This window comes from Aegilops tauschii, chromosome 6, assembly GCF_002575655.3.
Source record: "Aegilops tauschii subsp. strangulata cultivar AL8/78 chromosome 6, Aet v6.0, whole genome shotgun sequence".
NCBI classification, from domain to species: Eukaryota; Viridiplantae; Streptophyta; class Magnoliopsida; order Poales; family Poaceae; genus Aegilops; species Aegilops tauschii.
The window spans coordinates 177,349,938-177,374,506 of record NC_053040.3 but is presented as its reverse complement, the minus strand read 5'-3'; the positions used below and the strand labels follow the sequence as shown (position 1 = coordinate 177,374,506).

The 24,569-nt window shown below is 43.8% G+C and overlaps 3 protein-coding genes and 1 long non-coding RNA gene across 4 annotated transcripts; 1 reads left to right on the top strand and 3 right to left on the bottom strand.

Annotated features, from left to right (window-relative positions):
* Window positions 1-8,754: 8,754 nt before the first annotated feature.
* LOC109780029 (adenine nucleotide transporter BT1, chloroplastic/amyloplastic/mitochondrial-like) lies at window positions 8,755-11,271 on the top strand. Its single transcript, XM_020338622.4, has 4 exons — window positions 8,755-8,903; window positions 9,565-10,146; window positions 10,235-10,396; window positions 10,489-11,271. The coding sequence occupies exons 2-4, from the start codon at window positions 9,565-9,567 to the stop codon at window positions 11,032-11,034; spliced, it is 1,290 nt and encodes a 429-aa protein (XP_020194211.1). The 5' UTR covers window positions 8,755-8,903; the 3' UTR covers window positions 11,035-11,271.
* A 1,572-nt stretch (window positions 11,272-12,843) lies between these two features.
* On the bottom strand, window positions 12,844-13,422 carry LOC141025589 (uncharacterized). The gene is made up of 2 exons (XR_012187492.1): window positions 13,324-13,422; window positions 12,844-13,211 (listed from the first exon to the last, which is right to left on the bottom strand). It is a non-coding gene; the product is annotated as an uncharacterized lncRNA (long non-coding RNA).
* A 251-nt stretch (window positions 13,423-13,673) lies between these two features.
* Window positions 13,674-16,097, bottom strand: LOC109780030 (uncharacterized protein At2g34160). The gene is made up of 5 exons (XM_020338623.4): window positions 15,761-16,097; window positions 15,469-15,517; window positions 14,205-14,267; window positions 14,064-14,128; window positions 13,674-13,972 (listed from the first exon to the last, which is right to left on the bottom strand). The coding sequence occupies exons 1-5, from the start codon at window positions 15,902-15,904 to the stop codon at window positions 13,874-13,876; spliced, it is 420 nt and encodes a 139-aa protein (XP_020194212.1). The 5' UTR covers window positions 15,905-16,097; the 3' UTR covers window positions 13,674-13,873.
* Window positions 16,098-19,503: 3,406 nt separating this feature from the next.
* On the bottom strand, window positions 19,504-23,745 carry LOC109780031 (uncharacterized). The gene is made up of 9 exons (XM_020338624.4): window positions 23,339-23,745; window positions 22,770-22,896; window positions 22,542-22,670; window positions 22,327-22,442; window positions 20,839-20,920; window positions 20,607-20,666; window positions 20,412-20,519; window positions 20,262-20,307; window positions 19,504-20,039 (listed from the first exon to the last, which is right to left on the bottom strand). Exons 2-9 carry the CDS (start codon window positions 22,863-22,865, stop codon window positions 19,822-19,824), a joined length of 855 nt encoding a protein of 284 aa, XP_020194213.1. The 5' UTR covers window positions 22,866-22,896; window positions 23,339-23,745; the 3' UTR covers window positions 19,504-19,821.
* Between the last annotated feature and the right edge of the window lie 824 nt (window positions 23,746-24,569).

Genomic DNA, 24,569 nt, shown 5'->3' with positions numbered 1-24,569 from the left:
GACACTAAAGCACAGAGCACAGACTGTTTGAGGTCTGGTCGCTACAATGGCCCCCGACTCTATTTCCTATCATATATTAAAACCAAAAATACCCTGCAATTTTATTTTATTTATTTTATTTTATAATTTAGTTATATCTATTTACCAAAACCCATACAATTTAATCTTTCTCAATACCGTTGAGGGATTGACAACCCCTCTACGCGTTGGGTTGCAAGTATTTGTTGTTTGTGTGCAAGTGTTGTTTACATAGTGTTGCCTGGTTCTCCTACTGGATTGGTAACCTTGGTTTCATAACTGAGTGAAATACTTATCTCTCCTGTACTGTATCATTCTCTCCTCTTCGGGGAAATCCTAACGCAGCTCACAAGTAGTAGGTTCGTTTGACCTAGCTTCGCCTCTATAAATTCTCTAAAATCGTGAAACCAACAAAGGAGTCCACGAAATACTTTTTCCGTCGCCGCAAGTTCCAGAACCACGAGATCCCATCTAGAGGCCTTTTCCGGCACTCTGCCAGAGGGGGATTCAATCACGGAGGGGCTCTTCATCATCCTTGCTGCCCTCTGATGATGCGTGAGTAGTTTACCGCGGACCTATGGGTCCATAGTTAGTAGCTAGATGGCTCATTCTCTCTTTTTGATCTTCAATACAATGTTATCCTCGGTGTTCTTGGAGATCTATTTGATGTAATGCCTTTTTGCGGTGTATTTGTTGGGATCCGATGAATTGTGAGTTTATGATCAGATCTATCCATGAATATTATTTGAGTTTTCTCTGAACTCTTGTATGCATGATTGTTATAGCCTCATATTTCTTCTTCGATTTATTGGTTTGGTTTGGCCAACTAGATTGATTTATCTTGCCATGGGAAGAGGTGCTTTGTGATGGGTTCGATCTTGCGGTGCTCAATCCCAGTGACAGAAAGGGACATGACACACATGTATCGTTGCTATTAAGGGTAACAAGATGGGGATTATTTAATACGTGAGTTTATCTTGTCTACATCATGTCATCTTGCTTAAGGCGTTACTCCGTTCTTCCATCACTTAATACATGCAGGATAGCGGTCGATGTGTGGAGTAATAGTAGTAGACGCAGAATCATTTCGGTCTACTTGTCTCAGACGTGATGCCTATATACATGATCATTGCCTTGGATATCGTCATAATTATTTGATTTTCTCTCAATTGCCCAATAGTAATTTGTCTACCCACCATACGCTATTTTTATGAGAGAATCCTCTAGTGAAAACTATGGGCCCCGAGTCTATTTTCTATCATATATTAAAACCAAAAATATCTTGCTGCAATTTACTTTTATTTATTTATTTTGTATTTTTTCCAATCTATCTATCAAAAACTATGTCATTTAATCTTGCTCGTAACCGTTGAGGGATTGACAACCCATCTACGCGTTGGGTTGCAAGTATTTGTTGTTTGTGTGCAGGTGCTATTTACGTAGTGTTGCTTGGTTCTCCTACTAGATTATAACCTTGTTTTCATAATCGAGGGAAATACTTATCTCTACTATACTGCATCATCCTCTCCTCTTCGAGGAAATCCCAACGTAGCTCACAAGTAGCAGTACTCAGGAGGCACGGAAATGGAAGCAGAATATCTCCACAGATTCTGCTGGTTCTGATAGTGCAATAGAAGGTCGAAGTCCACTGGATAAATGTACAGACACAGTATCCCCTGCTACACCAGTTGTAAAACATACCAAAGACAAACGAAAAGTTGCCACCAAACAAGCAACGACAGCCCTAGCGGATGCAACACCTTCTTCCACAGTACCAACATGTACACGAGTTACTCGTTCATTAACTTTGCTAGCGGAAAGTTCCCAAGCTCCTTTGCGACCTGACACTACTTCTGAAGCACTCTTGACACAAGAGGACTTGGCAAGATCATATGAACCTTGTGAGCTTCAACACCAAGAAGGTAGTTGATCGAGTCAAGTTACAGTTGCATGCTTCTTTATATGTAGTCTCGCAGTTTGATGTACACTAACACTACCCATGTTCGTTGTTGAACTAGCACCTAGGCGCAAGAGGAAACATACATCAGGGATAATGCTCGATAGGTTAACTAAATCTGAAGGAGGAAGAATGGAGATCTATTTTGAGGCAGGTTTAAAAAGGCCACGTGATGCTACAGAGTCAGACAAGTTAGTATCAGAGGCAGCCGTTGTCGTTAGGTATCATGCACATATCCTCCCAACATGGATTCAGTACAGGAATGACAAAGACAAAACCCAGTTTAACACCTTCCTCGACCATTTATCTGTAATTATGGTTATTTGTGGAAATTAGTAATATCGCCTTGCTCTGTCCCATACTTTTTGGTCGCTGGTAATGAGACTCCCATAACTTTCAACAGATGAGGTTTAAGTTGGATCGGCAAGATGATGCACCCAGACAAGCATGCACTCATGTTTTCAAGTCTGCTCTACGACAGTATTGGTACAACCTGAGGAGAATTCACTTTGAAGGCAAGGCAAACAGTGAACTTACCCAAACATCTCCAGTGGAAAATATAACGCATGAAGACTGGAGAGCCCTTGTTAAACACTGGTCTGATCCAAAGTATCAAGTATGTTATACATATGTGATCAGATCACATGTTGAACTCATATTTACACATGCGCCTTACAAATATATCTTCTTATAGGTGAGTTGTTCAAAGAACAAGGCCAACCGTACGAAAGTGAGATTCCAACAGATGACAGGATCTCGTAGCTATATTGCACACTGCGAGGCTCTTGTAACTAGCTGTTGTTTCACTCTTTTGGCTGTGCCATATTATCATATATATATTGACTTGTTCCAAATGTAGAGGAAGGCCCGCAAGGACCAAAAAGTACTTGAACCATATGCGGTGGAAATCTTGAAGGACTGTCACACCAGCAAGATGAAGGGCATGAGTACACCAGTCAAAGCCGCTATTGTAAGTCCTTAATCCTCATGCCTTCGAACAACTGGTTACTCTGACTTGTGCATTAAACTGCATGATTTGCAGCCAATGTCAATTACTCTTTTTCAATTTATACACAGTTGTCTTAACGTATCATTGCATCTTACAAGGTTTAAAAGAGAGGAATGATGTTCCTTTGCTCTTGATCTGTAATCTAGTTCCGTGCTGGACTTGCCCACACAACGTTACAATTGTCTATTTGTCTCATCTCAGTTGTTTTGTGATATAAATGATGTCATACTATGCTCATCGTATTATAAACTTTGTCTCTTTATCCTTAGTTGTCAATACAATGTGAAGAAATAGACAATACATTAGCCATGGTACATGGTCATATGTTTGGAACCTGGTTTTATTATGTACTTTGCAGTAAAATACAACTCATATTTTACACGGCTTCACCAAAATAAGTTCTGTATATAGACCAAAACTATTCTGTTTGGTTTTGCTGTCTCATTAATAACTTCTATTCTGGTACTACTAGTGTACAAACTCAACTTTTCAGCAAGCTGTGGAACAAATGGTGGAACCGCCATAGCCTCCTGAAGGTGATGAGGCAACCATAACCGCAATGTCACCTCTTGCTGTAGTGGGTCAGTATCTCTCCAGTAACAGTGCCAAAAGCACCTTCCTGGGTAGTACTGGGTTGGTTGTTAAGGCAACCTCGTCCAAACTGCCTCATGAACAAGATCTGCAAGCTCGACAGAATGATATATCTGTGCTCTAGACACATGTCCAATCCCTAACAGAGAGCCTTTGTGAAACAAGGACAACCATTGTTCGATGTCGTCAAGATATGCATGGTTTTAAAACCAGACTATCATACATTTCCTATGTTGTTCAGGAGGCTAGGAGAAACTAAGGTGAATGTTATGGTGCTCCATCAGACACTACAGCATGAAAATGTACCAGTCAGGTCAAATGATCTGAGTTTCTGAACTTCTGATGGTGCATTTATCTGCCGGACTGTAAACTTTTATGTCAGCCCTCCTTTTGTTATATGGTTGTAATTTGTGTTGTTGCGATGCAACACTTGTTCTTAACGAGCAGCGATCGGCTGAAGAAAATAGCAAGCCATTTTTGTATAGTATAGGGTCTTCCCTATATTTGCACTGGTGGCGAACTTTGATGCCCAGTGGATGTAATCTGTGCAATTGCCATAATAGCCTAGCGTTAGTTGCTTGCTTATTTATTTCCTTAGTCTTCTTTTTCCTTGGTTTTCTAGTGGCCACAATAACCATGGGCCACATACGGACTGTGGTAACCATGGGCCTGCTACCTGCTGTTAGTGACCATGGGCAATCTACGGGCCGTAGGATCAATGGGCCTCCTACGGGTTGTAGGATCCATTGGCCACACATGGGCCCTACAATTCGTGGGCCAAGACCGGACCGCAATTTGGGCCGTAAATGGTCCAAATTGGTAACGTTAATGGGCCGGAATACATGACGGGATGAAAATAGCCCAATGGGTAAACATGCCACAAACGGGCCGATTATAACCACAGGCTGAATTTGGCCCATTAGCAGAATGGGCCAGTAACGGACCATAAGTAATCGAGGGCCGAAAATGAGCCCAAAAATTTATGGGCCCTTAGAAGGCCGAAAGATAACATGGGTTGGAAACGTCCCAACTGAATCATGGGCCATTAATGGTTCCAAAGCAATGTACTATTCATTATGGGCCAGAATCAGCACAGGTCGTTAAAGGGATACAGATGGCCTCATATGGGCTGAATAACATCACGGGCCATATATGGACCCAAAGTGACAACGGGCTGGATTCATATTGGACGGCCCATATGACTGGGCTGAATTCGGGAAGGCCATAACGGCCTTGAGTTTCCGGGCCGTAAATGGGCTACATGCATACTCGCCGTTAATAGGCTTTCCATTGGCCGGCCCGCTAACTTTTTACCAAGTCAAACGGCTGGTCCTTTTAACCTAAATGGGTCACTGTTGGGCTGTTCCACGTGTCGACGTATAATAGGCGCATCCCGTCCATTGGATGAATGACATTTATCGCGATTCCAGCTGACACGTGGATCCTCTGGCCAATGAAAAGTTTACACATGGAAAATCCCCATTGGTCGAGGGTGTTAACGGGTTATCGGATCCAAACCGAAACCCGATAGCTTAACGGCGACCCATTACGGTGGATGCCACATGTCGGTTACCCTTCACGAAAGCACTTCCATGACACGCCATTTATCTTCATGGAAGTGGACACTTTCGTGATGATAATTTGAGTATTCTCATGGAACACTTCTACGACAGCACTGGTATGACTATCTTGATTCTGTCATAAAATCATCACGGACGTACATGCATGACAGAAAATGTGACCTACTGTGACAAAGACGTATCGTCACGAAAGTGTTCTTTTTCTAGTGAGAGGCGGTATCTTGTCGCAATCACGATATCAAACCGACTTGGTTTCCAAGTCAAACTTACCGGACAAGTAAACAATGAACTTGTCTGTCAAGACACCAAAAAATAAAACGGCAAAAGGAAGTTGCACCCTGCAAGGCAACGGACTGGCACACGCATGTGGTCTTCTCTTTCTCTTCTCAACACACCACTTAGAGTGGTGGAGAGAACCCTCTATAAAAAGAGGCCCAACACTTCCTCAGCTAGTGGTATGGGACTAAACTTTAGCACCACACCACCACTTTCCATTTTTCTCATGGGCTCATTTGAGATTCCAGAATTTGTTAGAGCGTCTACAACCAGACTTGGCAAATCCGACCCCTCAAACGTTCGCGGACGTGCCCAGGCGCGTCCCCGGACGGTGGCCGGTCACGTCGCAAATATTTGATTCTACAACCGGATACCTCAAATTAGAAATCTCAAATCCATATTATTACATGCAACATAAACCGATCTTTAAGCGGAGCTCGTCCGGCTCCGCTGTGCCCACATCTGGCGGCCGACTGCGCTCCATAGAGTGTTGGTCTGGTCGTCGGCAAGGTAGAGTAACGCATGGGACACGAGCCGGCTCACGGGACTCAAGGCTTCTCCGTCTCCCATGCATGCCCTACTCTTCCTCGTCAGAGCCCGGAACCCGGACAGTACCGGTGGACGTCATATCGATGATGGATCCGTCCTGGGATGGGCCGGCGACATCCACCATGACGTGGTTGCGGCGCCCGGAGTGGTGCACCATATAGGGTGCCGGAGAATGTGACTCCGCCTCGCCAACGTCCATCGCTGCGAGGGCTACCACCGCCTCCCGTGCCCGCTGCCTCGCACAGTGGCACATCGCGCCATGTTTGCGTCGGACGACGCCCATGGTGCACCCATGGCCTCGGCGCACCAACGGAGGGGTTGCGCGTCCGCCAGTGCGTTCGGACGCCAGCCGGACTGCACCGCCTTCGGTGAGGCGGCGATGGCACACCTAGCGCCTAATCCATGCGCCATATGGGCGGACACAATGGATTCCCAACAAAAGGAGTCTGAGCGCTGCCGTCGAGCGGCCTCCTCTTGGGAGCGGCGGAGCGCAAGCCGGACGACCATCTCCTCCTCGGGGCCGTGTGGGATGAGCTCGAGATCGACGGATCTGGAAGTGTTGGACTTGGATCCACTGCCTGCCATTCCGGAGAAGGCCGGAGATCGCCAGATGAAAGCTTGTGTGGCAGAAGGGAGTGAAATGAAGTGGCTAGGGTTTGATCCGTCAAGCGGATGGGAAGGAATATATGTGGGGTCGAGTGGGTCAAGGTGGGCGGGCTCCGACGTGGTGGACGCGTCCGGGCGCCCCTATATCCGTCCCAGATTTGGGCTGGATATTAGAGGTGTCGGTCAGTCCTGGGCGTTTGAGGTCCGTTTGAGGCGGGTTTAGGGTGGCCGGCTGTAGATGCTCCACTAGCGATTGCGACCTCATAGCCACTCGACCAGGCAAGTTTCTTGATTAAAATTGCAGCGCACGACCTAATGAACTGATGGTAGCATAGAACCGGGCTGTTGTACTCTAGCGAATTTGAATCAGGTACTGTAGCGAACTAGAATAATTTACTGTGGTGATAGTTTTTGTTTGAAAAAAGTGTACTTTTTTAAAAGTGTATACTTTGGAATTGTGCAAGCATTTTTAGAATTTATGAAAAAATTGTTGGCAACAGGAATATATTTTTCGAATATGTGAACAAATTGTGAAAACACGAACATTTTTAAATGTTTTGAACAAATATTTGGAAAATAGCACATTTCATGAAATTCCGAACAAAAATTCATGACTACGAACATTTTCAGAATCTATGAACAAAAATTGAAAAATTGAACTTTTCATCAAATTCCCCAAAAAATAGAACAACGAACATATTTAAAATTTTGACCAAATTTTAAAACCGTGAATTTTTTGAATTTTTAACAAATTCTAGAAGAACAGGAACAGTTTTTGAATTTTTTAACAAATTTTAGAAATTGCGAACAAAATTGTGAAAAAGAGAACATTTTTTGAAACACGAACATTTTCAATTTTTTTGTGAACAAATACTTGAAAAAATGGAACATTCCATGCCCGAATAAAAAATCATGACTACGCACATTTTTAGAATTTGTGAAAAAATAGAAAATTGGAACTTTTCATCAAATTCCCAAAATAAATTGGAACAGGAAACATATTTAAAATTTTGACCAAATTTTGAAACCGTGAACATTTTTTGTATTGTGAACAAATTTTAAAAGAACGGGAACTATTTTTTGAATTTGTGAACAAAATTTTGAAATTCCAAACAAAATTATGAAACGAGAACATTTTTTAAATTGTGAACAAATTTTGAAAATGAGAATATTTTTTCGAAATTGCTGAACTTTTTTTGAAAAAGGTGAACAAAATTTTGAAAAAGAGAACATTTTCTGAAATTCTGAACAATAATTGAATTTTTTGAACAAAATAAACAGGAAAAAGAAAAAATAAAAAAGGGGAGAAAGTGAAAAACTAAAGGGAGAAGAATAAAAAATAATAAAAAGAAACATAAATAAAAAAGAAAATAAACTTGGAAAAAGGACATAAAAATGAAAGAAAATAAAAAAAGTAAAGAAAAGTAAAAAAGAAACATAATAAGGAAAACGTAAAGAGAAATAAACAGCAAAATGAAAAACAAGCAGGAAAAAGAAAACAAAAAAAAATATAACAAGCAAAACAAGGAAAATCCCGGTTCAGGAACCTTCTAGAAGGTTCCTAAAACCGGAAAAACCCTGGCCGGAAACCTCGAGAAGTTCCAAAAACCAGGATTGCTGAAGCTATTAAACGGGCCGGCCCAAGCAGATTGGTAGCTCGATGTCCCTGCGGGAAACAACGACAGTTTGACGCAGCGAGCGTCGGTTAGGGAATTCCCCATGTAGACTCCTGGTTAATTACATCTTGATACATCAGGAAGATCTAAAGCAGCGTGTGTGCCTGGCGGTCTGGCCAGCGTGACCCGGCTGCTGTGTGCACCCCTCGCGGCTACCCACCAGTTTCTGTCGCCTTCTTCGTCCGCGAGAAGGAACTGAACTGGCAAAAACAAAGGCTGTTGCGGCTGGCGAGTGCGGATCCATGCACGCATGAGACACACGCATGTCCGAAGCAGACGAAGCCATTCTTCTTCTTTTTGATGGAAGCAGACGAGGCCATTCTCGCGTATGCACAGATTGGCACAGACGGCTCCAAATCCACTTCGACGATTAGACCGGATTGCCCTTCATGTCCGACAGATCTGGCAACCGTGTGCGGTGGTAATGTGGTGCGGTTGAGGGGCAAAGATGGCAGAGGCCATGGGAAAGGCCGGGCTTCGTTGCTCACTGGACACGCCAACTGATGGAGAGAGTGCTAAAACGGGTATAAAATGGCCGTCGAGCCACCCCCATTCCCAACAACGAGAGAGGCCAGTGAGGGAGTGAAGGACTGAAGAACTCCTAGCCAGGGCACGTATCAGTTCTGTCTTCCTTCCTCGAGGTATGCGTATAACTAGACTGCACAACAGTCTCGATATTCGTTTTTCTTATTCATGACTAGGGGTTGGCTCAAAGAGAAATAAGCTGAATATATTTTACTCGCTCAGTTTATAATAAAGCACGTTAATTTTAATGCATAGAAATGAACTTTATGTCATTCGTATATATAACCGGGTCAAAAATAGTACTGGTTCATATAATTTTCATTTAAATAATTTGTTACCTTGAATAGATGCGTGTGTGAACGTTTTTTGTTTCCTTTTTCTTTTCAAAAGTACGCAAATTACGTACTATATTTTTATAGAAGGATGAAGTTTGATTACAAAAGACCCAACGAGATGCGCGTGTGAATGTTTTCGGTTTTCATCCAGCTTAGATTCTGTCCTTTTATGTACCTGATGCGTGTGTGAGCGTTTTTAGTATTGTTTGTCAGTACCTCAGTGTTAAATTGGATTATAACCAAATCTGCTCTTAAGATCTACTAATTCCATCACCATAATGCCATTTTGAGTGATCTTGGTGTTCCCTTGTGTGTTTTATGGCTTGCATGGACATTTTTAGGTTTTTGTGATATGAATTGAGCTGATCTTAGTCTTGCTCACAACTTACTAGCTCTTTCGCCCTTGCATATAATAATCCTTTATGTGTTCGAGTTGAATCAGATGGCGGCGGCAATGGCGGCAACGACAATGGTGACCAAGAACAACCGCGCCTCGCTCGCCATGGACAAGAAGAACTGGTTACTGAGGCCGGTCCCTGAGATCGCCTTCCCTTGGAGCTCGAAGCCCGAGACCAGGAGCTTGGACTTCCCACGCATGGCTCTGTTCGCCAGCGTGGGACTCAGCCTGTCCCACGGCGCCCAGCCGGTGGCGCGCGAGCATGACGGGAAGGCTCGGCCCGCCGACGACGTCGCGCACCAGCTCGCAGCCGCGGGCGAGGCGGGCGTCCAGAAGGCCCAGAAGGCGAAAAAGGCCAAGAAGCAGCAGCTGGGTCTGAGGAAGGTGAGGGTCAAGATCGGCAACCCGCACCTGCGGCGGCTGGTCAGCGGCGCCATCGCCGGCGCCGTGTCGAGGACTTTCGTGGCGCCCCTGGAGACGATCAGGACGCACCTGATGGTGGGAAGCTCCGGCGCCGACTCCATGGCCGGGGTTTTCCGGTGGATCATGGGGACGGAGGGGTGGCCCGGCCTCTTCCGCGGCAACGCCGTCAACGTCCTCCGCGTCGCGCCAAGCAAGGCCATCGAGGCAAGCCAGCCACCTCACGTGTTTTTCGTTCAAATTTCGTACTGTGATGCGACATGCAGTGTCCCTGACTCCACATGGCGCGGTGCAGCACTTCACTTACGACACGGCGAAGAAGTACCTAACCCCGGAGGCCGGCCAGCCAGCCAAGGTCCCCATCCCCACGCCGCTCGTCGCCGGAGCGCTCGCCGGAGTGGCCTCAACCCTGTGCACCTATCCCATGGAGCTCGTCAAGACCCGTCTCACCATCGAGGTGAGAACACAGAATTCCAGCACGTACAGTACTGTATCTCAACCAGTAGTGGCAGTGCCATCTGACTGACGACCCCGTTGCGTTGCATGCAGAAGGACGTGTACGACAACCTCCTCCACGCGTTCGTCAAGATCGTGCGCGACGAAGGCCCCGGGGAGCTGTACCGCGGGCTGGCGCCGAGCCTGATCGGCGTGGTGCCGTACGCGGCGGCCAACTTCTACGCCTACGAGACGCTGCGCGGCGTGTACCGCCGCGCGTCGGGGAAGGAGGAGGTGGGCAACGTGCCGACGCTGCTGATCGGGTCCGCGGCGGGCGCCATAGCCAGCACCGCCACGTTCCCGCTGGAGGTGGCGCGGAAGCAGATGCAGGTGGGCGCCGTGGGCGGGAGGCAGGTCTACAAGAACGTCCTGCACGCCATGTACTGCATCCTCAAGAACGAGGGCACCGCCGGACTCTACCGCGGGCTCGGCCCCAGCTGCATCAAGCTCATGCCCGCCGCCGGCATCTCCTTCATGTGCTACGAGGCCTGCAAGAAGATACTCGTCGACGACAAAGAAGACGAGCCCCAGGAGGAGACGGAGACCGGACAGGCAGGAGGACAGGCGGCGCCCAAGAGCTCCAACGGTGCTCGCCCATGAACGCGATGAAGCATTATGGTGACCGTCAAAATCAGAAGAAAATGCGTGATTTGAAATTTTGAAGTGTAGAGCCTAGTGCGATTGAATCCTAAGCTGGAAGTGGCGCCTTAGAAGTTGAATTTCGTTTTGTTCAGGGAACATGCTCTGTTTCAGTAATGCCGAAGATTGATTTATGGCACCTTTCTGATCAATTCAATAAGAAAGAAGTCCACTTTTGGACCTTCAACTTTGCCCCAATCTCACTTTTGGCCCTAGAACTTTCAAGCAGTCCAAAGCATAAAACTGAAACTGAGCTCACTAATGCCTACTTCTTTTGGCGGTTTCTAAAATAATCCCCCCTCCCTAGCTTGTTACAGAAGCCGGTAACTAATTTACAAGCCCCAATAAATATGAGGCCGGCTTCTAAAATAAGTTGGGGAAGGGGTGGCTTATGACGAGCCTAAGTAGTTTATCTTTTTAGGCCCTACAGTGGTTTTAACATGAAATCCTAGGAGGACACCAGAGCATATCAAGTACTCCCACTAGTGAAATACTCCCAAGTGTTTTTGTCTGTTAAAAAAAAGGTTTTCATCCGTACATAGGTTTCTTTAAATTGTAAAATAAGTAGTTCACAATGTATGGAATTTCAGAACCAACTTCACTGTGTTTCTCGAGAAAAACAAATATACAAATTTACCGTTAATAGTGTTAATGGGCCGAATTAATATCACAATTTAAACTAGATACTATTTCCTTTTTTGTTTCTAGAGAATTTAGATATGAGACTCTGAAGGTGTTTGGATCGGCAACGTAAACACGAACTTAAAGGGTATCAAATTGCATTACTAATAATCACAATCCAGGCCCCTAAAAAAATCACAATCCGGGTCCTTAAAAAAATCACAATCCATACCAAAAAATTTGTAATAATCACAGTCTTCGTGGCTTATTGTAAACAAAAACAGTCTCTATGACTTGATCCAAGAAATGACCATAGGCGATCGGACTTTTTCTTCCTCCCGCAGCGCCGCCGCTGGTCCTCCCCACCTTCAATGGCCATTTGGGCCACAGAAGTGCGGAGCACCTCTGGCACCGCAGGCGGGAGGGACCCTGCTCTCGTTCTTATTAGGTGTCTTACCTTCGATGGCCATTTGGGCCGCAGAGGTGCGGAGGACCTTTGGCAACGCAGGCAGGAGGGACCCTGTTCTCGTTCTTATTAGGTGTCTTACCTTCGATGGCCATTTGGGCCGCAGAGGTGCGGAGGACCTCTGCCACCGCAGGCGGGAGGGACCCTGCTCTCGTTCTTATTTGGTGTCTTGGTTGGAGTTGTGCAGCGATGGTGATGTTCCTCGAGCTATGTTTCGTTACTAAGGATTTGACCCCCTAGAGGATCCAATCCACACACGTGTTGGGTTGACCCCGCGCCCTTCACCCCTTCCCTGCAGCAACGGCGGGATTAGTTCCACGCATATGGAGGTCGTTTTTTCGGTCAAAACCATAGGGTTGCGAGGGGATTTGACAGGGTTTCTATCCCCGTCGGGTATATAATGCACTGTATGAAGCAGACAAGGATAAATCCCCGACCGCGACAATCCTGGCCGATCCACGAGGTTTTGACCCCAATCCCTGGGGGTGTGGGGGAGTAAGAATAATGTCCCTCACGTTCAATCCTCTTCCCGGCAACGCGTGTAGCATCGTCGAAGGGCGTGTGGTGGTGACCTCGCGGGGATCAGTGCTGGTCTCAGGTGGATCTGTTTGGATCAGGTCTTCATTTGTCTTTGTTTATGTGTTTAGGTTTGATCCTTTTGATCTACGACTATAGATCTAAAGTTTCTCTCGCAAATTATTATTATTATTGCATTGTTAATGTAAAGATAACAATGGAGTAAAACAGAACATGTTGCCGCTGCTCGATTTCTTCTGAACCGCTAGTTTCTCGCCCCAGCGGCGTCGTCAACGACGGACACGCTCAGCTTGACAATGGCGGCCCCCTTGATCAAGACAATCCACCGGCACGAGAAAAACCCAGCAGCGCCTCAACACAACAAGGGCATCAGGGATTCGAGCGAAAGAAGACAAGGCAGACACGTCAAGGGGATGCTGCAATTGCAACGGCTCAGACAGCTTCGACTGATCGGCATCATCGTCGGACGGCGCATCCGAGGACGGCGGCGTCAAGAAGAGGCTGTGAGGAATTCCTGTGAATTGTACCGTGAGTAGAGGATAGCTTCTCATGAGGCTCGTTGGCTATCTAGTTCGGCAACGAATGAAATGGAATAAAAGAAGACGGCTTTGGCCGATATTGCTTACTCTTGTCTGTGGCGACTACATCGATAAAACCAGCTGACATAGACCCTGTCAACAAAAAATAAAACAGCTCACATTGACGGTATATTAGCCAAAATCCTGGGGAGTCCAAACCTGAACTGCGACAGTTTGAAAAACTGAAGGACCAGAAGTGAACTTGGGGCAAAATTTTGTTCATCCAATAATGATCTAAGCTGCATCTGCAACGTGTGTTGTACTACTAAGAGATCTTTTTAGTTGATTATATCTTGAAATTCACTCCTTGGTAAATAAACCTCGCGTGACTCTGAATGGGTATGGCACACCACACGCGTAATAGGAGAAACGGCCAACCAAAAATGCACGCGAGGACAAATGAAGAGCGTATCAGACTCATAATCCCATTATCACAAGTTGCCATGTAACCCTAACAAATCAACAAAAAGCGCACTAAAATAAGCTGCGCCCTTACTTGATTATGCAAGCACTTGTCTCTTGTCGACACAATAGACTAAAACACAGCAAACAGCAGAAGAACAGTAAAATTAAGCTACAACAGGAACCTTCCAAGTGTTCAGCTTTGCTCTTCCTCAGCGCCCGCTGCCTCCCTCTCCTCTGCAGCGGCAGCCATCAGTTCATCGAATTTCTCCGTCTTGCCAATCAATATTTCGATCTGGCCAGTACAGGTTATGAGAGTAAGGAAAAACAGTCATGTGGATAAATCATGGTAAGTACGGTCCGTATGTCATCCGAAGAACACTAACCTTGGCCTTCTGGATAGGGCGGTTCCTTGTATCATCTTTGACATCGACAGTAGATGTCATTATTTCTGCAAGTAATTTCGACCAAGTTATAAAACTGAAAAGAGGACATAATCGAGCAGAATTATGAGAAACGAGACTCACTCTTCTCAACAGCAAGGCCGTTATTTTTTAGAATTTCCGCAACAGTCACCACAGTCGCAATAGCTGAAAGGACAAAGTTTAAAATAGTTTCATCACGACAAAAAAAGGAATGTAGATAAATAACAGACAGGCAGACAGTAACAAAGGGTCATGCTGACCAACTTAGAAAATAAACCAAGCATCCATACACAAGTGTTGTAGCATTATTATCATGAGTATATGACACATCCATGTAAATTTAACCTTACAAATAGTCTAACCAAAATTAATATCATATTAAGGCGCCTAAAACCACTGTAACCCAAGGCTTAAATAGCAACACACAGGTGCAAAAGCTGGCTACTAGACTTCAGCTACAACTGACAGCAGAACGCTATGATGCAGAAAATAATTTTTGGAGAACAATGTCATCAGCAGTTTCTGATTTAATGTAATTATTACATGTCCAGAGCTAGATGACTGTTGGCTGGACATATTATTACATCAGCACAAACTTGCCCATACAAGCAATATCGATTTGATGATCAATGAGCAATGAAAACTGTTTTTAGTACTCCCTCCACCTCTATTTACGTGAGGTCATCGTTTCTCATGATCAAAGTTTGACCATCATTTTGACCAATAATATGTTGGTCGTATGTCACAAAAATTATACCATTTGAATTTTTAATACGAATGTAATGGTATAAATTTAATGACACATGGCCCATGTTTTGTTGGTCAAATCAAAGGTCAAAGTTGAACCTAGAAATACATGAGTGCCATGTAAATAGAGACAGAGGGAGTATCAATTGTCAGTTCTTTGCATGGCAGGTACTTTATTCTTGAGCCTAGTCTTTTGCGAACTTCCCAGAATAGTATAATTTACTTTTCCACAGCCTTTATGAACAGAATAGGCAAGTGTAATCTTCCCACAACCAGGTGGGAGATCGAACTTCAAATTCTTATTAGTAAAAAAAGTAACATAAATTGCGGTATTAAGCTAAAGGGCTCAGACTGAGATGAAGGAAGAACATCAATTGTAGGCAAGCAAGAACTATGTGACATGAATGTAGACCCCCCCCCCCCCCCCCCTTTAAATGAGCTGCAACAACCACAGTTAGCAGGTAATAAAATGCCGCTCATGGACAAGCAGAAAGATACCCATCACAGTATAACAAGTCGTCAACATTCATACGCAAATGCATACGGCAAATCATTGCCAAAGTAACATAACAGAGGCCTAAACTGATACAAAAATACGCTTCAGCGAGTGAAGATTTACCCATGCCGAGGGCCGAGAGCTCCACCTCTTCGTGCAGCTGCATGTACCTCTGCACACAAACAGCATCATAAACCAAATTAGTCTTGTTGATTTCATGGTAAATGTTAGCAGGACACCCAAATCCAATCAAATCACTCGCAAAGATATCTCCTCGGCGGACCCCTCCTACGCAAAGAGGACAACCCTCTCTAGAGTTTAACCCCCCAACAGATGTGCCCCTAAAACCCGGAAGAAATCCCCAACCAACGGCAGGCTTCTCTCATCCACTCGTCCACAGGACTTGATTCCCTACCTTGGCGAGGTTGACGTAGAAGAAGAGGGGCTTCTTGGTGTTGGAGACCTGGATGCGGTTCTTCTTGTGCCCCTCCGCTCCCGCCGTCGCCGCTGCTCCTTCCGCTATGGTAAGGTTGTTCACCGCCTCCGTCACCTCCTCCATGGCTGCCGCCGACGCCGCGCGAGAACAGCAACACTGGCTGGCTACGGGGACTTGAGGGGAGCACGAGTAGAGAGATTTCGGCGGCGACGGAGGGGGGGAAGCCCTGTCTCAGCTTCGGGGTTTTATACGGGGTAGGGTTACGGGGTTTGGGGCTGTTCCGGTTTTTCCCTCTTCTTGCAGTCGGAGTCTGGCCCTAGCAAAACCTTCGGTGAACAAGCGAAAGACTGAAATAGACGGTGTTCAGCTAGATTTTCCCCAGTTTTTGTGACGTTTCCCACCTCAACATTGCATTTTGTGTTGCATTTGTTATTATTATTTTTGAAATGGCCTAAGGCCGTATATACTATCACACGCAAACTTCATCATGTGCCGGGCTGGGCCGGATTTCAGACCGGGCTTGTGAAACTAGAAGACTAAGTCTGGCCCAAGACCAAATATAGCTATTTTCTCATGTCCGAGCCCGGCCTAAAAAACAGCTTGAAGCCTGAAAACCTGCCCTAACACTATTTTTTAGCCTACGCATGTGCAAGTCTGGTCGAAAATAAAAAAATAGAAGCTCAAGCCCGGCTCGAATCCTCTTTCATGTTGTAAAATGAAGCCCGGGCCCCACCCGAAAGGCAAACCCGGGTTGGGCTGCTCATGATCAAGTTTAATCACAAGTCCTTACAAACACACTCATATAGAAAAATAAAATTGCATTCAAAGCCTTAAGGAGGGGATCCAGTTCCTAACTCATAAGGACCATGTCGTTGTGAGCGGAGGGCATCTTATGTTAGGACCAGTGGTGATTTTTCATGTAGTTGTTGATCAACAATTGTCGGTTTTTTTATTCTGTCTTTGCAAAACGGACTGTAGAAACTTTAAGGGCCCATATGTTCGGAATGGATGTTTTCTGAATAAGTACATATTTTTACTATCCTTTTTGCCTTGTATAAATACTGCAAAATCACTTATCAATAAATGACACACAATTTTTTGTTCATTGTGTGATTATATTACTTATACTAATCTAAACATGTTGCCTCGGAGTACCCGATACTCCATATTGTATATCTTAGTGTCATTAGATCTAGCAAATCCAATGGGTTGGGCGTACTTTATTTATTTTTGGGTATCTCCAAAGCACCAAGGATACTAGCCTATTCTTGTAAATTCACGAATTTTGGACATCAATACTATGGATCATGTTTCTAGGGACTATTTCTATTGTTCATGAGATTATGATGTTGCATAAATCAAATGTGTTTGTATTACTTGATTCGCAAAAAAATGTTTGTATTACTTAGGAATGAAGGACCTCGTAAATGGCGGAGTGTTGGAGCATAACCAAATATGGAGATGAAGGCAAACGCACAAGGAATGAACATGGAAATTCAAGCACAAATATCAGGACGTTGGAGTCAGCATAATGCATAAATATGTATAGGTGTTGCGGCACTTTATCTTTGGGCTAGGCTCATATATTTTGAAATGTCACTCCAGGCAACTTTTAGAGTCCATGACCATGGAGAAAACCAAATATGGTTGGATTCGACCCTCATATTGGGTTGGCTGAACCACCGGCCATTTTCTTCTTAAATACACCCTAGGCACCGTTTGAATTAGGGTTAGTTAAGAATTAACTATTGCTACAACTTTGTTTATCTAGATTTCATATTATAGTTCTTGCTTGTTACTACTTTTGTTTAAAAATATAAAACGCTTTGGCAGTTTAAATTGAACTGTTAAAACGTCTTATATTTAGGAACATGGGATGTATTTAATTGCTTACATGGATAAATCTTCTTGGTCTGATTGATAATGCCCCGACATGATCAATAACCTCTCGGGAGTTGGTTTATAGACCACTAAGGTGTGTCGTCCTCGCATATGTTGTATCGAACCATCAAAGTTGACTCCACCCAAATTGCTGAAATATGTGTCCTATTAAAAGATTGGGACACCATGGTGCTATCATGTTCCATTAAATCACCATCCATATTTCTCACTCTGTTCCAGAATATAAGGTGTATTGATTTTCCAATAAGTCAAACTCATGTATATTTGACCAAGATTATAGAATAAACTATCGACGTGTACAATACAAAATAAACAAAATATGAAGTATCTTTTGTGATGGATTTAATGATACAGATATGGTACTGTAGGTATTGATTTTTTTAATGGTCAAACATGCACATGTTTGACTTTTGAAAATACCAGTACACCTTATATTTTGGAACGGAGGGAGTATCTACTAATACAATGTGCTATGTTGCTCATAAATAGACAAGTTATATAAAAAGCAATATCACTAAGTACATTGCCCCTAAATGTGCTAAGTATATTGCCCCTAAATCATTTTATCCCTTTGAGTTACACTAAAGTAGAGAAATAAACACTTCTGCAAGCCAAATCTTGCGATAAGCTCACCGACTTGTTAACAAAGACCTTACCAATTTCAAAAAATTAAAGATATGTTCATTGAAAATATGCGATGACTTTGATATTTGCAAAGGTTAGAGAGTGTCTCTTCGTGAATTGTAACCTATTCAAACATCATATTTTATATTCTTTTACCTTTTTGAGTTTGTTTTCAAGGTTCCCATGAGAAAAAAATTGTGCAGTAGTATCAACACAAGATTATATGTTATACCTCATATTTCCCCACTCATGGGTTTAAAGGAAATATACAAAACACATTTATTATTCTTAAACTCACTTTTTTCATTTTTAGTTTTTTCTCATGTGAATTACCAAAGGAGACAATAATCATTGTATGTTATATCTTTTTTCCCTTTGGGCTTAAAGAAGTTTTAACATGTTAAATATAACCCAACTCATATTATCCCAAAAGTTTTTTAGAATAACTTTTTCAAGATGATACATATATATGAGGAGCAGCAACATACAAGGAGTGGTATTATTAATGGAGCTGCCAGGCAATTGCTACTCCCTCCATACCATAGAATATGTTTTGGACAAGTCTTCAGTGACTAGAAATATCATTTTAATTATCTGGATTGAAACTTTCAAAGTCGCATATGTACATTGATCTTCTTCTTTTTTGCTAGAATATTCTAATTTCTTGGGTTTTACACATTTTAATAGCAAATAATAGTCAAATTTTTATACCATGAAGAACGTGATAATACCAAAGATGCCACTTATTTGTGATATGGAGGATAATTAACAACTGCCTATCGCCAACAAGACCACCCCCCCCCCCCCCCCCCCCCCAAAAAAAATGCCTATTTATTCAAAGGGTGATGTTCATGACGAAATGATATTTACTATGCTGTCAAAAATACTAGGGTTGTTTACTAGGAATAAACACCCGAAATTATTCATTAAAAAGTGAGACGCAATTTTTTATCCATATCATATCACGCAAATGGCAACAATTTACCTGATCACAGCCACCTATCAAGATCTTGGAAAACAAAAGAAAATAAAATCATTTTCTCAATGATATTCAAGTACAGTTGAAGAATTGAGGGAGAAGTAATGCCTCCTTACCTACCAGGACTGTTTACTATGCTGTCAAAAATACTAGGGTTGTTTACTAGGAATAGCTGGAGTAAGAATTTTTCAAAAGATCACCTAGGAGCAAGAAAAGCTTACAGAAATAGCGATTTTTGTTGTCTTATTACTCAGGCCATCAGCATAATTGTCATGGTAAAGCCAGCAGTATAATTGTCGTGGTATGCAAAATCCTTAGTGACAAAAATAGGATAAATTTGGTCCTGCAATTCAACCTGCTAATCTAGAAACCGATTTGACCACAAGTTAGGTTGGCATGAACGCTCCTATAATAGAAGATATGGTTATCTCTACATTCTGAAGGCAGATGAAACATGAAGCTCTCTACTAATGTGCAGCAAGAGCATTGCAACATCCACTAATTGCCAAATGCAGCGGTATTCTTTCGCTGGAGGTCATTGCTGGATTTGCTTTAGCTCTTCGGGCTGTTTTTCGTAATCTCCAAGCCTCTTCAACCACCGTAAACCAAGGTCAGATCCAGACTCAGCTGCTATCTGGAACTGCTCCTTTGCCAGCTTTACTGAGTCCTGCTGTATGGTCCTTTTTCGCACCTTCCCAGTTGACGGACTCTTGCCTGAGTTGAACCTGGTAATGACTTCAGGCACTTCAGCACCTGAAACAACCACACGGTAAACATAAACAGATAGGCCTGGAGTCTGGAGTAATCTAACAATTCCAGCCAAAATTAAACAAAATCAGTTGATCAAGAGCCGTCCAAATTAATGGTGAAACCATAACTTCACAACCTGTTTACTCTAAAATAGACATTACAAGAAGGATAATATAAGGACACATGATTATCTCTTGAAACGTTAAGAGTTACTTGTCTACAAACCTTTCAGAAGAAGGGAACCATATGCAATTGCAGCTCCAGCATGTCCCTGAGATGTTCAAAACTGAGATGTCAGAAAAACAGAAATAACAACGTGATTCATGGGTTGCAAGTAAATAAGATAATTTTGAGTCGATCTATTTCATTTACTACCTTTTCTGAAGCTCTATGGAAACACCACATAGCTGAAGCTATGTCCCTCTTGACGCAATCCCCAGTTATATATACAGCACCAAGAAGATACAAAGCACCAGGATGCAACTGCATTCAAAGACATGTAATAGCTGAATATGCTTATCAAGAAGCATAGTGGAAAATATATGATCAACATTCAGGTGGCGAGCATACCTGGTCAACAGCTTTCTCTATATAATGGAAGGCCTGTTGATCAGACTGAACATGATCATTCTACAAGCAACAAAGGTAACCATCAACTGAGGTGAAGAAATATTCCACAGAAATGGCATAAGGAATGAAACTATCATTTGCCCAGCAAACAACTAATATTCAATTAATAAAGTGCCCCGCAAAAAAAAAAAGTGGAACAGAAAGATGCCAAAAGCAGATGAAGAGTGAAAACCTCAACTCTTAGCCGACATCCAAGTTCATACTGTGCCTCTGGATCACCCATGTTCGCAGCTTCAACAAGCAAAGCAGCACCACTGTACGCATGAAAAGTGAGAGATGAGCATAATTCACATGAAATGTGTACTGAAGGCAAGTTTTGCTTCATGTGGAGGTAGCGGAATAAATGTTCCTACTAAAACGCAGCAAAAGAAAAGGATGGTTTGCCTCACTCACTATTTTACAATTTAATTGAAGGTCAAAAAAGTAAACATCGTTCCCAATTTTCGTTTCCAATCAAGGAGCTGCTAATATCGTTAATCTTCTGTCCTAGTAAGTACTAATGCAGCAATTATTGCTGACTAATTGGACACATAATGTTGTTAGTAACCACAATTCAGATATATTGCCAGTACAAATTATCTCAAAGCGCCAAACTCGAGGCATACCAGTGGTTTATTAAACATTTTGACCAAGACAATAAAGTTCAGTTCCAGTTAGGATTTTGAAGAGGTTCACCCGCAAAAAAAAAGGATTTTGAAGAGGTTTTGACCCACAAAATTTCAAGTTACTCTTTTCTATTCCCTCTGTTTCTTAATATAAGACTTTTTAGAGATTACAATACGGACTACATACAGATGTATATAGACGTATTTTAGAGTGTAGATTCACTCATTTTGCTCTGTATGTAGTCCATAGTGAAATCTCTAAAAGGTTTTATATTTAGGAACGGAGGGAGTATTAGATAGTAGATACCAATGCCCATCAGGCCATTACCCCATTTCCCAAATGCTGCATACACCTTATAAATATCAACCGAGATTCATAAGCAAAGCTGTGTGACATTCACACGAACTTCTAACTTTGTTGGGGGAACTAGTATTTCTCATGAGCTGCTAAGCATAGTTGCTACAAGAGTAACGAGACCCATACAAGTAGCGGTGACTTGGACATCAACAAAGACACACTTTTATGGAAGATTTCTTCACACTGCCTGATATGTAAATATTACTAAAGCACTTAATTAACAAGGTATACCTACAGCGCTAGCCAAATTATATGCAATGTAAACAAAATTATCCTGCAGCTTTAGCTCTGTCAGATAAAACAAACACGGTATTATCTGCAACTGGTCCGTCAGATAAAACAAATACTAAGAAGCATCGTCCCTAGGATCTGATATATCATCCAGAAATAATTCTGGTATGCAACTATCTAACTGAGGCGCCATGGTATCCAGTATTCAGAATCATGGCACTTACAAACTAGCCAGGTCCTTATAAAGGATAGTTCGCAAAAAAAAAGGTCACTTACAAAGGATTCAAATTGAGTCAAAACAACAACATAACTACATAAGCAACAATAAAATTAGTTGTTTGCATCACGTTTGCAGATTCCTGGAATAACAGTGAAACAACAAAGTAGTGTACATGCCATATGAGCAGGTTGAACGACACAGCAAAGTAAATTAACACTAACATCATGGGAGGTAAAATTAACTCACATTGCCTTGCACGCCCCGGGAACATGGTACTTGAAATGCATCTTGGCCAGCCAACATCTCGCATGAGTATTCATATTGTCGATCTCTAGAGCCAGCTCAAAGTTCTCCTTTGCGCCCTTCGACACCGAGAAAGAATCGCACAACAAAAAGTTAAAACCCAACAACAGAGTGGTTCTGAATGGGGGAAGAGAGGGAACGCGAATCCAGAGCTGTACCCTGAGAAGTGGGATTAGTCGCTTGTCGTTGCGGTCGGCGAAGTCGATGACGCGATCGACCTCCTGTAGGGCGCTCCAACCCTTGGCCACCAACTCCATTGCCTTCTTGTTCCGGTCGTGAATCCATCTCTGCAACCACAAAGAAGTTTATTCACCGCCTGGCAACATACTAGAGCATGAAATCAAATAGATACGAAGATGCGCGCGTCTCATCCGCGCCACACTCACCTGGTGATTCAGCGTCGAGGCCAGCTGGGAGACACGGCCGGACGGGGAAGAGGAAGCGGCGGCGGCAGCGACCCGCCGCGCCGATGCGGCAATCATGGCGGGGTGGCGCCCTTCTCCGTGAACCCGGCTGCAGATGGGATGACAGGGTGGTCCGCCCCCCAAAAAAATTATAAGCAATATGACATGTGAACATTCTAACTAATTACAAATATCACAAAGAAATAGATCAATATGGTCTTACAAACACACTAAAATTCTCAATTAAATCTTAGTTTTGCATAAAGAAGCCTACATATTACATACTACTTTAGTGATCTAAACGCTCTTATATTAGTTTACGGAGGGAGTGCATGGAACATAGTAGATAGTGCATACCTTGAGAAATTCAAAAAGACTATGTTTCTGGCCTACGTTTTTTCATTGCATGAAGATATCAATTATATCATCTTCATTCACCTCTGAGAAAGCATCCCTCTCAATGTATGTGACTAGGCCGAAATGATGTGCAAAATTATGTATGGATAGTGCAAAAATGAAACCCTAAATCAGAAATTAGGGTATTTCGGTACCTTCAATTCCGGAGGCTGGTGTGGTGACTGAGCGGCAGTGGCTGCCGCCAAACTTGCAGGGGGGCGAGGGCAGGGGCGCCAGGCTTCCGGCCGGCGGCAAGGGCGCGGCCGCGCGCAGGGAGGGGCGTGGGCAGGGAGGCGCGGCTGGACCAGAGGGCCGGCCGGCCGGGCGGGAAGGAGAGGCGCGGGCGCCGGGAGGCTGGGATCTGGGCTCCGGCCGGCGACCGGCGGTGAGGTCGCGAGGAACGGCGACGGCGAGGCGGCTGGGCGTCGAGGTCGGGCAGTGGCGCAGTGCTGTGCGAGGGCGTCGCCGTGTCGGGAGGAAGGGCTCTGCTCGATGTGGACCGGGCTGCGAGGACTATTTCTCGCATTCAGCAGCCCGCAGGTTTCTCTCGCTGAAGCGTTTCACCTTGTCGGGCCGGCCCACTCGCGCCATAAAGAAATACTCTAGAAAAAGTAGAGAAAATGAGCGAAACCACTAGTCGAGGAGTACTCATTGCGAACATCAATCCAACTTCCCCAGGTTGCGACAAGTGACACGCTGTATGTGCGCCACTTGTCGCAACTTGCGAGTTTTCTCTTTTCTCGTAGATCCGTTTATTCAAAACGTTTTATCTCTTAAACCGTGCGTCTAAATCTTGAACCGCTTTCACCGTTGGATTCCTCACGTCGAGATCTTCAAAACTAGATCCCATGTTGATAGGTTTTGGTGAATTTTTTTCAGAAAAAACGGACGAAAATACCAAACCGGGAGCGCGGGTTTTTTCCCTTTCCGAAAGAGGCACGAAATCACAACCGTGCCTTTCGCGGAAGCAAAACCGTGACTCTCGCAAAAAAAAGAAGAAGAGAAAACGCGTTATTTTCCGTTTCCGAGGAGGCACGGCCGTGACTCTCGCGAAAGCACAACCGTGCCTCTCGTGAAAAAAAAATTAGAAAACGCGTTTTTTTCGTTTCCGAGAGGCACGACCGTGACTCTCGCGAAAGCACAACCGTGCCTCTCGCGAAAGCAAAACCGTGACTCTCGTGAAAGGAAACAAAAAACAGAAAACGTGTTTTTTTCCTCTCCGAGAGGCACGGCCGTGACTCTCGTGAAAGCAAAACCGTGTCTCTCGCAGAAGCAAAACCATGACTCTCGTGAAAGAAAAAAAACGCGTTTTTTGCGCAAAAAAGTTTTTTTTGAAAAAAAAATTGATCGAAAAGCTAGGGAAGACCGGTGGAAAACTAAAACGTC

Excerpts from the sequence above, each read along its gene's own strand:
- LOC109780029 (XM_020338622.4), top strand. The coding sequence starts at position 9,565 with ATGGCGGCGGCAATGGCGGCAACGACAATGGTGACCAAGAACAACCGC. Across the intron at positions 10,147-10,234 it reads CGCCAAGCAAGGCCATCGAG|CACTTCACTTACGACACGGC; the intron begins GCAAGCCAGCCA and ends GGCGCGGTGCAG. Across the intron at positions 10,397-10,488 it reads AGACCCGTCTCACCATCGAG|AAGGACGTGTACGACAACCT; the intron begins GTGAGAACACAG and ends CGTTGCATGCAG.
- LOC109780030 (XM_020338623.4), bottom strand. The coding sequence starts at position 15,904 with ATGGAGGAGGTGACGGAGGCGGTGAACAACCTTACCATAGCGGAAGGA. Across the intron at positions 14,268-15,468 it reads GCTCTCGGCCCTCGGCATGG|CTATTGCGACTGTGGTGACT; the intron begins GTAAATCTTCAC and ends TTGTCCTTTCAG. Across the intron at positions 13,973-14,063 it reads GCCCTATCCAGAAGGCCAAG|ATCGAAATATTGATTGGCAA; the intron begins GTTAGTGTTCTT and ends TGTACTGGCCAG.
- LOC109780031 (XM_020338624.4), bottom strand. The coding sequence starts at position 22,865 with ATGATTGCCGCATCGGCGCGGCGGGTCGCTGCCGCCGCCGCTTCCTCT. Across the intron at positions 20,921-22,326 it reads CCCGGGGCGTGCAAGGCAAT|TGGTGCTGCTTTGCTTGTTG; the intron begins GTGAGTTAATTT and ends TCATGCGTACAG. Across the intron at positions 20,040-20,261 it reads TGGTTCCCTTCTTCTGAAAG|GTGCTGAAGTGCCTGAAGTC; the intron begins GTTTGTAGACAA and ends TGGTTGTTTCAG.